This window comes from Natator depressus, chromosome 6 (assembly GCF_965152275.1).
Source record: "Natator depressus isolate rNatDep1 chromosome 6, rNatDep2.hap1, whole genome shotgun sequence".
Classification (NCBI taxonomy): Eukaryota; Metazoa; Chordata; order Testudines; family Cheloniidae; genus Natator; species Natator depressus.
The window spans coordinates 11,536,889-11,549,614 of record NC_134239.1 but is presented as its reverse complement, the minus strand read 5'-3'; the positions used below and the strand labels follow the sequence as shown (position 1 = coordinate 11,549,614).

General features: G+C 54.1%; 1 protein-coding gene across 1 annotated transcript; it reads right to left on the bottom strand.

Moving 5' to 3' along the window:
• Positions 1-627: 627 nt before the first annotated feature.
• LOC141989688 (uncharacterized) lies at positions 628-12,323 on the bottom strand. The gene is made up of 7 exons (XM_074956623.1): positions 12,300-12,323; positions 11,649-11,775; positions 11,084-11,158; positions 9,459-9,575; positions 6,531-6,647; positions 2,739-3,781; positions 628-1,315 (listed from the first exon to the last, which is right to left on the bottom strand). Exons 1-7 carry the CDS (start codon positions 12,321-12,323, stop codon positions 1,223-1,225), a joined length of 1,596 nt encoding a protein of 531 aa, XP_074812724.1. The 3' UTR covers positions 628-1,222.
• Between the last annotated feature and the right edge of the window lie 403 nt (positions 12,324-12,726).

The following is a 12,726-nucleotide window of genomic DNA, read 5'->3' as shown; positions in this document are numbered from 1 at the left end:
TATCACAATCCAGGGTGTAACCCAAACTAGTGAGGAGAGGTGGGGGGGCATGTCACCGCCTGCCCTGTAACCTGGGGTGCCCAGTAATGATTTGCTGCTGTAGCTCCCAACCTGGACCACTCACAAACAGCCTCCAGCATCCGGTCTTACCCCAGGTGTCTGTGTGTAGCTGCTGCCTGCCAGCCATGTTCAGCTCACACTCTGGCTTTCACAGCCTTGGTTATTACTGCAGGGTGATCCCAATACACATGCAGTCCCAGATTTCCCCCAGAAATGTGTGGCCTGTATTGTCCAGCCTTCTCCTGGACAGTCCTGATAGAATAGGTCCATTGCCCCTCTAAGGGGGATCAATATACAGTCATTTTTCCCACCCCAAATGGAGCTGCCCACACAGTTCACTTCATTTCAATTAAAGAAGAAAACAAATTTATTTAATCACAAAGGTAGATTTCAAGTGAGTACAAGTGATGAGGCATCAAAGTCAGAAATGGTCTCAAGAAAAATAAAAATAAAAACACTTCCTAGTACTAAACTGAACAAACTAGACGTGGTGCAAAGTGAAGTCCCTTGCCACAGGTATCCAGTAGCACTGCTGACCAAGTTTCCAGTTCAGGATCAGTTCCTGAGGTCCAAGGGCTGCTTTTTTTTTTTTTTTTTTTTTTTCCTTTTTGTCCTTTTAGGTGATAAGGAGAGATGAACAGGGAGAAATAACAAGAGGTGTTTCTGCCCCTCTCTTTTATAGTTCAATCACCCTTTGAAATGCAGACTTTTCTCAAAGCAACCCCTAAATAAAGTTCTCAGCTGAGCGGGAAGACGTGAACATGGTGGGAAAGAGGTTTCATGCTCGGCTAGAGGTGTTAACTTCTCCTTTGTTTTTGAGAAACACTTTTACCCACTCCCGAGACATGTCTGGTCAACACACTTCAGTTGCAATTTCAGCTTCTGTTCCTAATTTTTTAATACAAAGTTGCTGCATACATTTCACTATGATAATACTGGCCAGTAAGTTATAAGTTTTCAAATGATACCTATCATGTAAGGCATATTTTGTACAAAGATTATTATAGCAGTGTGTAGGGTTTGAATACAGGGGTATATTCCATCCCAGAGGCCTCTTGAGACTTTGGAAAACTCCAGTATCCCCGTGTAAAACACTTTGTGCCGTCCCAGTTGGTGTCAGACCTGTGGGGTCGTGGAGTGAACCTCAGCTCCAGTCAGTAACCTACCTCCACAAGCTACTTTCCATGGGCTCCCTGCCCTGTGCTCCTTTGGCCAGCTTTGCGTGACTCCATGCTCCTTCCATCAGCACTCTGAGCTGTGTGCAGAAATTAGGGATGTAAAAGGTAAAGTGGTTAACCGGTAAGCATAGTCTTACCAGTTAGCCGCCTTAACCGTTAACCCCCGCGCCAGCTGGAGCGAGCCCAGCCGGAACAGCACCAGCCAGCCAGAGCAGGCCCATAAATGCCATATTTTACTTGTTTAAACCAGCAGTGTCCAATACGTTCACCACTAGCCGCATGTGGCAAATTAGCCACAATTCAATAGGCTATGCATGAGCAATGCGTTGGTGTATAGAAGACAGCAGCACTGGAAGACAGGTTGCGGGCTTCGATATACAGCTTAACGTGGCTAGGCTACAGTAATTTTGTGTTAGCAGTACCTGTTAATGATTTGAAAGGTCGTCTGTAATATGTTTTTAAATCCTTTTTTATAATGTGGTGAGTAAGAAACATTCAAAACCAAAAGTGTGGCTAGCATCGAATTTCAAACCACAAGTGCGGCTAGCATCAAATTGCTATTGGACACTGCTGGTTTAAACAGTTAACTTTTAAAATTGTATTTACATCCCTAGCAGAAATTTCCATCTAGAAGTTCGAACAATCTCTATGGAAAGTCTCTTTCCACTCCTGGATGGCTCCGTCCTTGGAGAGTAGTTCATCCCAGAGACATATACAGGGATTTGACTCATTTGCGTAGTCTGTGGGCATGGCTAACAGGAGAGAACAGTTGAGGAAAGAACACGAACAGCTCTACGCACCTCTGTGCCAGGGCTTGATTTTTCTGTACCCATCAATGATTACATGTGTGATGTCACTTCATATGCGAGACTCACGGAGGAATTCTGCACCACTGCGCAAGCACAAACTTCATGTGCCCCACAAGTTATTTGTCACCCCAGAATAATTGATTTGGATGGAGCAGCGCTGCAATTACACCTTTCCCCCCTGGGGACTGTTATGGCACCAGAAGAGAGGGCAGCTGGCTTACGGCGGGAGCAGCCAGCCACAGAGAGGGAGGGGGTCAGAGGATGCATCACAGTGCTCTGCCCGTGGGGGTCAGGTGTGGAGACAAGGAGTATGGGGGAGATGGACAGAATGGGACACACAGGGTTCCTGGGAAAGGCTGTGACCACCTACTCTAAGATCGCCCCACCTGGCTGCTCTTCCCCACACTGCTCAGTTAAGTCCCATTCCCAAACTCCACACAGTCTCTGCTGGGCATCCTGGGGACAGGACCACCCGCTGGTCTGATTCTGCTGGCACTGTGCCAGGCCCGCCAGCAGCCCCTCAGGATCTGGTGGTGGCAGAGTGATGTTAGTGAGTCAACTGGGGCCAGGTGAGGTTGCCCAAGTGAGCAAAGCATTTGCCACAGTCAGCACACCTGTACAGCCGCTCCCCGCCGTGAATGCGCTGGTGTATTCCCAGGTATTAGCTTGTTGCCACGACTGAACTTCTTACCCCAGTCAGCACAGCGGTACGGCTGCTCCCCTGTGTGTGTGCACGAAGATGTCTGGTCAGCGTACTGGCATTGCCGAAGCTTTTCTTGCAATCGTCACAGTGGTAGGGCCACTCCCCTGTGTGCGTGCGCTCGTGTGTTTTCAGGGTTGAGCTCTGGAAAAAGCCCTTGCCGCAGTCAGTGCAGCGGTGAGGCCGTTCCCCGGTGTGTGCGCGCTGGTGGGTTCTCAGCTTTGAGCTCTCCGCAAAGCTCTTGCCACAGTCAGAGCAGTGGTGCAGCTCCTGCCCGGTGTGCGCGCGCTGGTGTGTTGTCAGGGTTGAGCTCTTTGCAAAGCCCTTTCCGCAGTTGGTGCAGCGATACGGCCACTCCCCGGTGTGCATGCGCCAGTGTATTCTCAGCTTCAAGCTCGCTGCAAAGCTCTTTCCACAGTCAGTGCAGCGGTACGGCTGCTTCCCGGTGTGCGTGCGCTGGTGTATTCTCAGCTTCGAGCTCGCTGCAAAGCTCTTTCCACAGTCAGAGCAGCGGTACGGCCGCTCCCCGGTGTGTGTGTGCTGGTGTGGTCTCAGATTTGAGCTCTGGGCAAAGCTCCTGCCGCACTCAGTACAATTGTAAGGCAGTTCCCCAGTGTGAGTGCGCTGGTGTCTTTTCAGGTGGGCAAACTGTGCAAAGCCCTTTCCGCAATCAGCACAGTGGTGCGGCCGCTCCCCAGTGTGTGTGCGCTGGTGTGTTCTCAGCTTTGAGGACCATCTGAATCTTCTGCCGCAGTCAGCACAGCAATACGGCTGCTCCCCGGTGGGCACGCACTGGTGCTGGGTCAGTGCGGAGGGGTTGCTGAACCTCTTGCCGCAGTCGATACAGTGATGGGGACACCAGCCCATGGGGAGTCTCTGGTGCGTAGCCAGGTCCGGTCTCTGCCTGAGTCTACCCAGGGGATGGACTGCGTCCTGTGCATGCATCCATCTGTGGGCTGTGGGATTCTGCGTTCCTGCCGTGCTCTCTCCACATTCAGACTGTGTCCTCGTTCCTCCCAGGATCCTGAGCCCTGCTGGAGAGAGCAGAGGGAATCCCGGTGTTAGCTCACGGTTAGGGCTGCAGATATGTCAAGGACAGGAAAATGTCACGAATGGAGCAATTTCCCCTCACCCTGCAATGGCCGCTCCTTTCCCACAGGGGTGCACCCAACACCTTGCTGTGGGCATTGAGACCTGGCCTGTGGGGTTACAGTGCCACTCAGATTTGCCCCTGCATCCAGTCACGATGGTCGGGGAGGCAGGTCAAATTTCAGTGACTGGCCTTGCCACCCATATGTTCTCTACCCCACACCAACCCCTCTGCACCAGGCTGGAGTTAGGGATGCAGTGCTGGGAGAAGGGTGCTTCTCTGGGCAGCAAGTTCCCCCTGGTCAGGGCAAGGAGAAGGGCAGGTGTTGTAAATTGGGGGGGGGGGGGGGGGAGTACACCCAGCCAGTCAGTTAGCTATAAAAATCCTTAGTAGCTGTTCTCTTTGCTTTACCTATAAAGGGTTAAGGACTCTCACTGCGATGCTTAGGTAAGAGGAAGCGAGTGTGGACCTGGCCAAAAGAGCCAATGGGAAGGCTAGAACTTTTTAAAATTGAGAAAAAAATTCCCCTTTGTCTCTCTGTTGTTTTCTCAGCTGGAGAGAGAGGGCACCAGCTATGCTGTAAGAAGCTTGGGGCCCATAGTCGCCAACTTCTGCTGGCACCGGTGGGTGCTTTACCTGCTCTGGCCCCGCCCTGACTCCACCCCTGCCCCATCCTAACCCCTTTCATAGATACTAAGGTCAGAAGGGCCCATTATGATCATCTAGTCCGACCTCCTGCACAACGCAGGCCACAGAATCTCACCCACCCACTCCTGCGAAAAACCTCTCACCTATGTCTGAACTATTGAAATCATGGTTTAAAGACTTCAAGGAGCAGAGAATCCTCCAGCAAGTGACCCGTGCCCCATGCTACAGAGGAAGGCGAAAAGCCTCTAGGGCCTCTTCCAATCTGCCCTGGAGGAAAATTCCTTCCCGACCCCAAATATGGTGATCAGCTGAACCCTGAGCATATGGGCAAGATTCACCGTTCCCTGCCCTAACTCCACCCCCTCCCTACACCTATTCCAACCCCTTCCCCAAATCCCAGCCCTGACCCCGCCTCCTCCTCTGAGCACACTGCGTTCCTGCTCCTCCCCGCATTTGAAGCGACAGATATGTAGGTAGAACAGGAATGTTTAGACCAAGGGTGGGCAAACTTTTTGGCCTGAGGGCCACATTGGATTTCCGAAATTGTATGGAGGGCCGGTTGGGGAGGCTGTGCCTCCCCAAACAGCCAGGCGTGGCACTGCCCTCCCTAACCGGCCCTCCATACAATTTCGGAAACCCCATCCAAACCCCCCTCTCCTTCCTGACGGCCCCCCTGGAACCACAGCCCCATCCACTCCCTCTGCTCTCTGACCACCTCTGGACCCCCCGCCACCCCATCCAACTCCTCTCCTTCCTGACAGGCCCCCCCCCCCCGGACACCTGCCCCATCCAACCACCCCTTCTCCCTGTCCCCTGACCACCCCCGGAACCCCCACCCCTGACTGCCCCCTGCCGCCCCATCCAACCCCTCCTCTCATTCCTGACTGCCCCCCCGGGGATCCCTGCCCCCATTCAACCCCCCTGTTCCCCGCCCTCTGACTGCCCCAACCCCTATCCACACCCCCGCCCCCTGACTACCTCCCGAACTCCCCTGCCCTCGATCCAAACCTCCGACCCACCCGCTCCCTGCCCTCTTACCGCGCTGCCTGGAGCACGGGTGGCTGGCGGCCCGGCTGCACCAGGACAGGCAGCCATGCGCTGCGCAGCAGAGAGCACCGGGTCGAGCCGCAGCTCTGCAGCCCCCCCCCTCCCCCCCCCGCCCAGAGCATTGCGCCGGCAGCGCGGTGCGCTGAGGCTGCGGGGGAGGGAGAACAGCAGGGAAGGGGCTGGGGGGAGCTTCCCCGGCCGGGAGCTCAGGGGCCAGGCAGGAGGGTCCTGCAGGCCGTAGTTTGCCCACCCCTGGTTTAGACAGACGCGATCAGGTTTCTCTCTTTACTTTGGGCTTGTGGATTCGTCTGTGCTAACACAGGTGCTTTTGTTTTGTTTTTGTAACCTTTAAGCTGGACCCCAAGAAAGCCATTCCTGGTGTTTAATCCTTGCAGTTGCATTTCTGTACTATATATATCTAACAGCAGCCTAATTTTGCAGATGTGTTTTCTTGCTTTTTTGTTTGTTCAATAAAACTTATTTTTTTTTTTTTTTTTTTTTTAGAGGATTGGATTTCTCTGTCTTAAGAGGTCCGTGCACATGTTTTTCTATTAGCTGGTGGCAACAGCTGATTTCTTTTTCTTTTCCTTTTCTCAGCTCTTCCCCATAGGGGGAGCTGAAAGAGTTTGGCGGTGCCCCACAGGAAGGAATTCCCAAGTGCACCTTCCTGGGCTCTCAGAGGGGTTCTGCACTTGGGGGGGGGCAGCATTTACCAACCCAAGACCAGGCGGATCTCTAACCTTGGGAGTTTAATACAAGCCTGGAGTGGCCAGTATTAAGTTTTAAAGTCCTTGCGGGCCCCCACTGTTGGGATATATAAGGGTTAAGTAAAGACATGGAAAACCGCTGGTGTGCTGGCATGGTATCAGGGAGTAGACACAGGCACGCACTATTCCTTCGCCTAACAGATAAAGTGTTACCCCTTTCCCCTCCCTTCTCCTTGTGAAGAATTAAGAAGTGTTGCAGCTGCATAAGAATTGTGGGGATCTAAAGAATACCTTTTGGGTAAAGAAGCGTTATCTCCTCCTCCCTTCCTTTCCCAGCTACATAAGCAAGCCCTGGGTCATGGTCGCTTTCTCCCTCCCCTGCAAACTGCTGATCCAAGGAGTTCATTACTGCAATTATAGCAAAAAAGTGTATCTTCAAAGTAAAACTTATAGGCAAATATGCTAATGAGGTAAATAGTAATCAGGGGCGGGAATAATTATATTCAGTATAGGCAAAAAGAAAAGGAGGACTTGTGGCACCTTAGAGACTAAAAAATTTATTTGAGCATAAGCTTTCGTGAGCTACAGCTCACTTCACCACTGAATGCATCCGATGAAGTGAGCTGTAGCTCACAAAAGCTTATGCTCAAATAAATTTGTTAGTCTCTTAGGTGCCACAAGTCCTCCTTTTCTTTTTAGCAGATACAGACTAACACGGCTGCTACTCTGACATCTGTCACTCAGTATAGGGTTATCAATATTCATTGTATTTCAACTACCTGAAAGGCGGTTCCAAAGAGGATGGCTCTAGACTGTTCTCAGTGGTAGCAGATGACAGAACAAGGAGTAATGGGCTCAAGTTGCAGTGGGGGAGATTTAGGTTGGATATTAGGAAAAACTTTTTCACTAGGAGGGTGGTGAAACACTGGAATGCGTTACCTAGGGAGGTGGTGGACTCTCCTTCCTTAGAAGTTTTTAAGGTCAGGCTTGACAAAGCCCTGGCTGGGATGATTTAATTGGGGATCGGTCCTGCTTTGAGCAGGGGGTTGGACTAGATGACCTCCTGAGGTCCCTTCCAACCCTGATATTCTATGATTCTAGGATTGTGTGGGCGTTCATATTACTCCATAAGGCTTTTGGGGGTGTTGTAATAAATGTAGGAATTTACATACTAATGTAAATAAAAAGAGTATGATGTAACTAATCCAGTGCTTACTGGACAATTGGGTCCAGGGGAACAAGTACCGCAATAAAGAAGCCCATCTACTCAAATCCGCCCCTGGGTCAGCCTGTTCTTCTTCCAACACCCACCTTGTGCAGTCGAAGTGCCAGAGCAGGGAATCAACCTTGACAGCAGGGTTTATTAAAAATCCTGGAGCAGTCACAGTAAATTTACAGACCTGTGATTTTACTAAAGTTACTGTAACCGCTCCATAATTTTTGATAAAAAAAAGTGTGTGACAAATCTGCAGCCTGACTCAGGGTGGTTCTACCCTATGGTGTTTCCGCAGCACCTAGCGCCTGCTCCCACAGGGGCTATGCATGTCTTGGGTCTTGGTTTAAGCTGAAATTGTAGCTTGCCCAGGATACAGGCAGCGCCTGGCACAGCAGGGCCTGGTTTTGTTTCCAAACTGATTTTCTCTTTATTGCAATCAGAGGGGTTTATTTATGTGGTATTAGTTCTTCACTTTCTCCTGTTTTGTAGGATGAGGCCTGTTCCCCAGTTTTTTTGCTGTTATAATTATATTGGTTTGAAACTAGTTTAGTTGAGGGGCTACAATCCCTTCATGTGGACGCAGTGAGACCAGTTTAAAGCTGTTTAGAACAATCTAGCTTATTCCTGTGGGGGTGTGAGTCCTTTTCTAGGAATTCCTTTGAAGAAATCATTTACTCTCGGCCTGAGGTTTCAGTCTTTATGTGAAACGAAAACTAAACTAAAATCCTCAAGAAGATGAGGGTTTTGGGGGTGTCTGTGTGTGAAGGATTTGAGGGGATGACCAGTCACTCAGAGTTTGTGTGATGTAACCTGGAAAACATGTCTGTATTGTGTCACAACCCGCTCCCTGGCACTGCTGAGCTGGAAGGGGTGAATGGCTGCCACCCAACCTTTGGTCTACAGACAGTCACAGACACGATAGGGCTGAGGGCTGTGCTAAGCATTGACACTGAAGCAATGTAAGTGACAAAGGTTTCATGCCACAAAGAGCAGGAGGAGAGGGGATGGGACAAAGGCCATACCACCACCCTCTCTCTCACAGCCAGCCCATACACCAGGGTACTCCAAGTCATGGCCCGCAGGACAATTTAATCTGGCCCCTAAATGTGTCCACTCCCCCCACAGCAGCCGCCTGGCCCGCGGGGCAGTTTTAGAGCATTACAGCGAAGTGCTGCAGGTGCTAGAGATCTGTTCTACACAATGGCGCCTCTGCATGGCGTCACCTTACACTAGTCGTATGTGACTGACCCTGCCCGGCGTCATTCCCAGCTTTCTCCTTGCTCGCTGGGGACAGGTTTCTTCAGTCTGAGAGGTCACATGCGAAGTGAAGCAGCAGAGAGGGGGTGGGGTGGGAACCTGGGGAGAACAGCACCTTCTCTGCCAAGGGCCAGCGACTCTGGGATGCTCTTGCAGGGGGCAGAGCCATGAAAAGCCATTTGAAAAAATCTCTAGGGCGCCCCTTACCTTGGTATGATTTTCTGAGGTGTGGGAAGCCTAGCAGGTGTTGTGTTCTATGACTGGACAGGCCTGTCTTTCTACCCAGGTGCTTGTTTGGCCCCCATCAGCCAGTTCACACAGTCTCTATCTTTCTCTCCCCTCCTCCCCCACACCAGTCCATTTACCCCATCTCCTCAGAGCGAGGGCAGGGGAGACAGGGCTCAGGAGAGCTTTCAGTGAATGTCTTAGAGAGAGCACCCAGCGTCTCTCAGAAACTTCGCCAGCAGCCAGCACACAGACTGATTCTGTGTTACACACACACACAGTCTCTGGCTCTTTCACACTCACCTCTGAACACATACTTGTAATATTGTCGTTACTTCTTGGTACTTTCTGTAATGCATATATATTTTGACTGGTCTAAACACTGGCCCCTAATTCCCAGCTTCAATTTGTCTCTCTTCAGCTCCCAGCCAGTGAATCTCGCTCTGCCTTTGCCTTCTACATGAAGGAGCGCTCCGCTAGCAGGTGTGTAAATCAGAAGGGACTGGATTATTAGGACTCACCTGAGGAGGGGCTCTCAGGCCCAGAGTGTACCCTGGAGCCCTCGGCATCCCAGATCCAGAGCTCTGCCTCCCCTACCTCGATCCGGTGGATTAAGTCTGGTTTGGAACCTGAAGAGCCTGTTTTGGGGGAAAGTTTTATTCCTAAAGTTTTGGGGGCAGGGACTCGTTTGTGTGTCGGTGCAGCCCAGCACAACAGGGCCCACATCTCGGTCAGGGTGTGTCTGCACAGCACCTGGCACGATGAGGCTCCAATCTCGGACACTGCTTCAGAGGAAAGCGCAAGAGATCCCAAGCAGGAGAATAATGAAATAAACCAGGGATCTCAAACTCCAATCACCAGGAGAGCCACACGAGTACTAGTACATTGGCCCAAGGGCCGCATCACTGACACCCCCCCCACTGCCCCTGCCCCCCATTCCAACCCCTTCCCCAAATCCGCGCCTCTGCCCCACCTCCTCCCCTAAGCACGCGGCTCCGGGCTCCTCCCCCCTCCCTCCTGGAAAGCGCTAAGCACCTGGAGGTAAGCAGAGGAGCAGGGATGCGGCGCGTTGGGGAGAGGGGGAGTGGGGAACCCCTGAAATAAACCTTTCTTAGAGGAGATTTCTTTCTGTCTCTCACTTGTACTCTGAATTGGCAACATCTACAACCCTTCTCACTTTGCAGTGGGAGCCAAGTTTAAAGCCTTGCTGGGGTAACTCTAAATCAGAGGTGGGCAAACTTTTTGGCCCAAAGGCTACATCGGGGTTGTAAAATTGTATGGAGGGCCGGCTAGGGAAGGCTGTGCCTCCCCAAAGAGCCTGGCCTCGCCCACTATCCGTCCCCTCCCACTTCCCACCCCCTAACTGCCCCCTCACAATCTCCGACCTATCCAAACCCCCCTGCTCCTTGTTCCCTGACCGCCCCTCCAGAGACCCCCCCATCCCTAACCACCCCTTATCTAAGCCCCCCTGCTCCTTGTCCCCTGACTGCCCCCCCAGGACCTCCCCACCCTAACTGCCCCCCCAGGACCCCAACCCCCCGTTCCCTGTCCCCTGACTGTCCCGACCCCTATCCACACCCCAGCCCCCTGACAAGCCCCCAGGACTCCCACACCCTATCCACACACCCTGTTCTCCATCCCCTGACCACTCCCCCAGAATCTCTGTCCCATCCAACCGCTCCCTGCCCCTTATCCAACCCCCTGGCCCCGGCCCCCTTACCAAGCTGCTCAGAGCAGCGTGCCGGGCGACCACGCGGAGCCAGACATGCTGCCCCGCAGGAGTGCACAGCCCTGCCCCCCAGAGCGCTGCCCACGTGGTGGCGTGGCTCCGGGGGAGGGGGAGAAGGCAGGGGAGGGGCTGGGGACTAGCTCCTTGTCCGGGAGCTCAGGGGCTGGGCAGGATGCGGCCAGCCGTAGTTTGCCCACCCCGCTCTAGATGTTCCATAGAAATATCCCATTCTGCTAACACCTTGGCCTCTACGCTATCTTGTGGCAGTACGTTCCATAGGACAACTGTGTGACATGGATTTCCTTGTCTTCCTTCCTTCCTACAGAAACACCAGTGAACACCCATTAGTTTCAGATTAAGAGACAGGGTGAATAGAAAATCCTCCACCACCTTCTTTCTGGTCATTATTTCACTTACCCAACTGTCTCCTGCAACATGGATCATGGGGAAGACTTTGGAAGAAGGGAACTTTGCTCCTTTGCCACCTTATAGCTGTTGAAAATTTTCGGGCATGTCATTAAGGCAAATCGGCCACAACGTGTCATGGCAGGTGTCACTGTTACACAGACATTCCAGTTCTTTTGCATTGTTCAACTGGACAGTTGTTAAATTTACTATGTTCATTCTTTTGGGGAAGGTGGGGAGCTGTTGCAGCAGCAGTGTTTTCCCCCTGCCTTATTTGTCTGACTAGAGTCAGCTCCTGAGGCAGAGTTGCTGCCCTCAACCTCTGGCTGGGATTCCGGGAAGAGATGGTTGCTCATGGGCTCTTTGCTACCATCAGGGATGTGCCACGACTGAGGCAGGTAATTCAAATAAACCAGTTACACCAAGATTAGCCCCAGGCTCTGTAGCCCTGAGTTCTCCTCCAACAGCGAGCTGACCTGAAAGGGGCTGGCATTTGCCACCACTCAGTGACAGGGTGCCACATAGGAAACCCAAATGTTTTACAGATGTGAATAAATGAAGGGAAATTGGTCCTTACCCAAGGAAACGAGGGCCTGGTAATTCCTCAGCATCTGGTCCCGGTACAGATGCTTCTCTGGCCGGGACAAGAGCTCCCACTCCTCCCGGCTGAAATACAGAGCCACGTCCTCAAACGCCACCCGCAGCTGCTGGCACAAGCGTTACACACTCAGCACCCTCCGCTCCAGCCCCAGCCCGGGCTCTCAGCAGGGGACGCGGGCTCTAGGGCAGCGGCCCCCGGGGAACCCCCAGCCCAGCAGCTGTGACCCAGGGAGACCCCCCCGCACAGCCCCCCGGGGACTCGGGCCCTGCTGGCCGGGGACAGGAGCCGCCCTCGGCTCCCCGGGGGCTCTGGGGCGGGGCGCTGGGAAGGGCCCGAATCCCAGGGCAGGGACCAGGCTCCTCCCCCGGCCCGAGTCCCCGCCTCCGCCCCAGGCCTGTGCTCGGCCCCGCTCCCGGCCCCGGCTCGGCCGCCTCGGGGCTCCTCGGCCCGGCTCCGCGTGTCCGCCCGGCCCGGGGCCCCCAGCGCCGCTCCCCGGCCCCAGCGCTCCGGCTGCGGCAGCCCCCAGCCCCGGGGTCACTAGCGCGGGAGGGACCCGGCCCCGGCCCCCCTCGGCCCCAGCCGGGACCAGCCAGTGCCCGGCCGGGGAGTCCCCGCCCCGCGTCCTACCTGCGCCGGCCCCGCTGCAGCCATCGCCGGGCTCGGCTCCGGCCCCAGCCGCTTCCTCCGCCCGGGCAGCGACTTCTCGCCCCGCGGCTGGTGCCTCCCCGGGCCGCTTCCCTGCGCACGAGGCGGGCTGGGATCCAGGGGGCCGGGAAGGCCCCGCCCCGCTCCAGTCCCGCTGCCCTCCCCGGCCGCCCCACCGGCTCTGTCGGGGAGCCGGGGGAGGCTCCAGCGCAGGGACCTTCTGGCCCAGCCCCCCGGACTCCCACTTCACCGCGAGGATCCCGGAGCCCTGCGGTGGGGCTCTGTCCCCAAGAGCAGCATGTGCTGGAACTCGTGTCTCTGGGGGCTCCCTCTGCCCCCCCTCCCATCCTGAGCGAACCCCTCTGGGTGTCAAGCTGAAGGCCAGCCTGGGGTGCAGATGGAGCTGCGA

What these genes read in the sequence shown, in the direction of transcription:
- LOC141989688 (XM_074956623.1), bottom strand. Translation starts at nt 12,323, where the DNA reads ATGGCTGCAGCGGGGCCGGCGCAG. An exon ending in CTGCAGCGGGGCCGGCGCAG is followed by an intron (nt 11,776 to 12,299) that starts GTAGGACGCGGG and finishes TTGTGCCAGCAG; the next exon opens with CTGCGGGTGGCGTTTGAGGA. An exon ending in AACGCTTCTTTACCCAAAAG is followed by an intron (nt 3,782 to 6,530) that starts GTATTCTTTAGA and finishes TGCTCTCTCCAG; the next exon opens with CAGGGCTCAGGATCCTGGGA.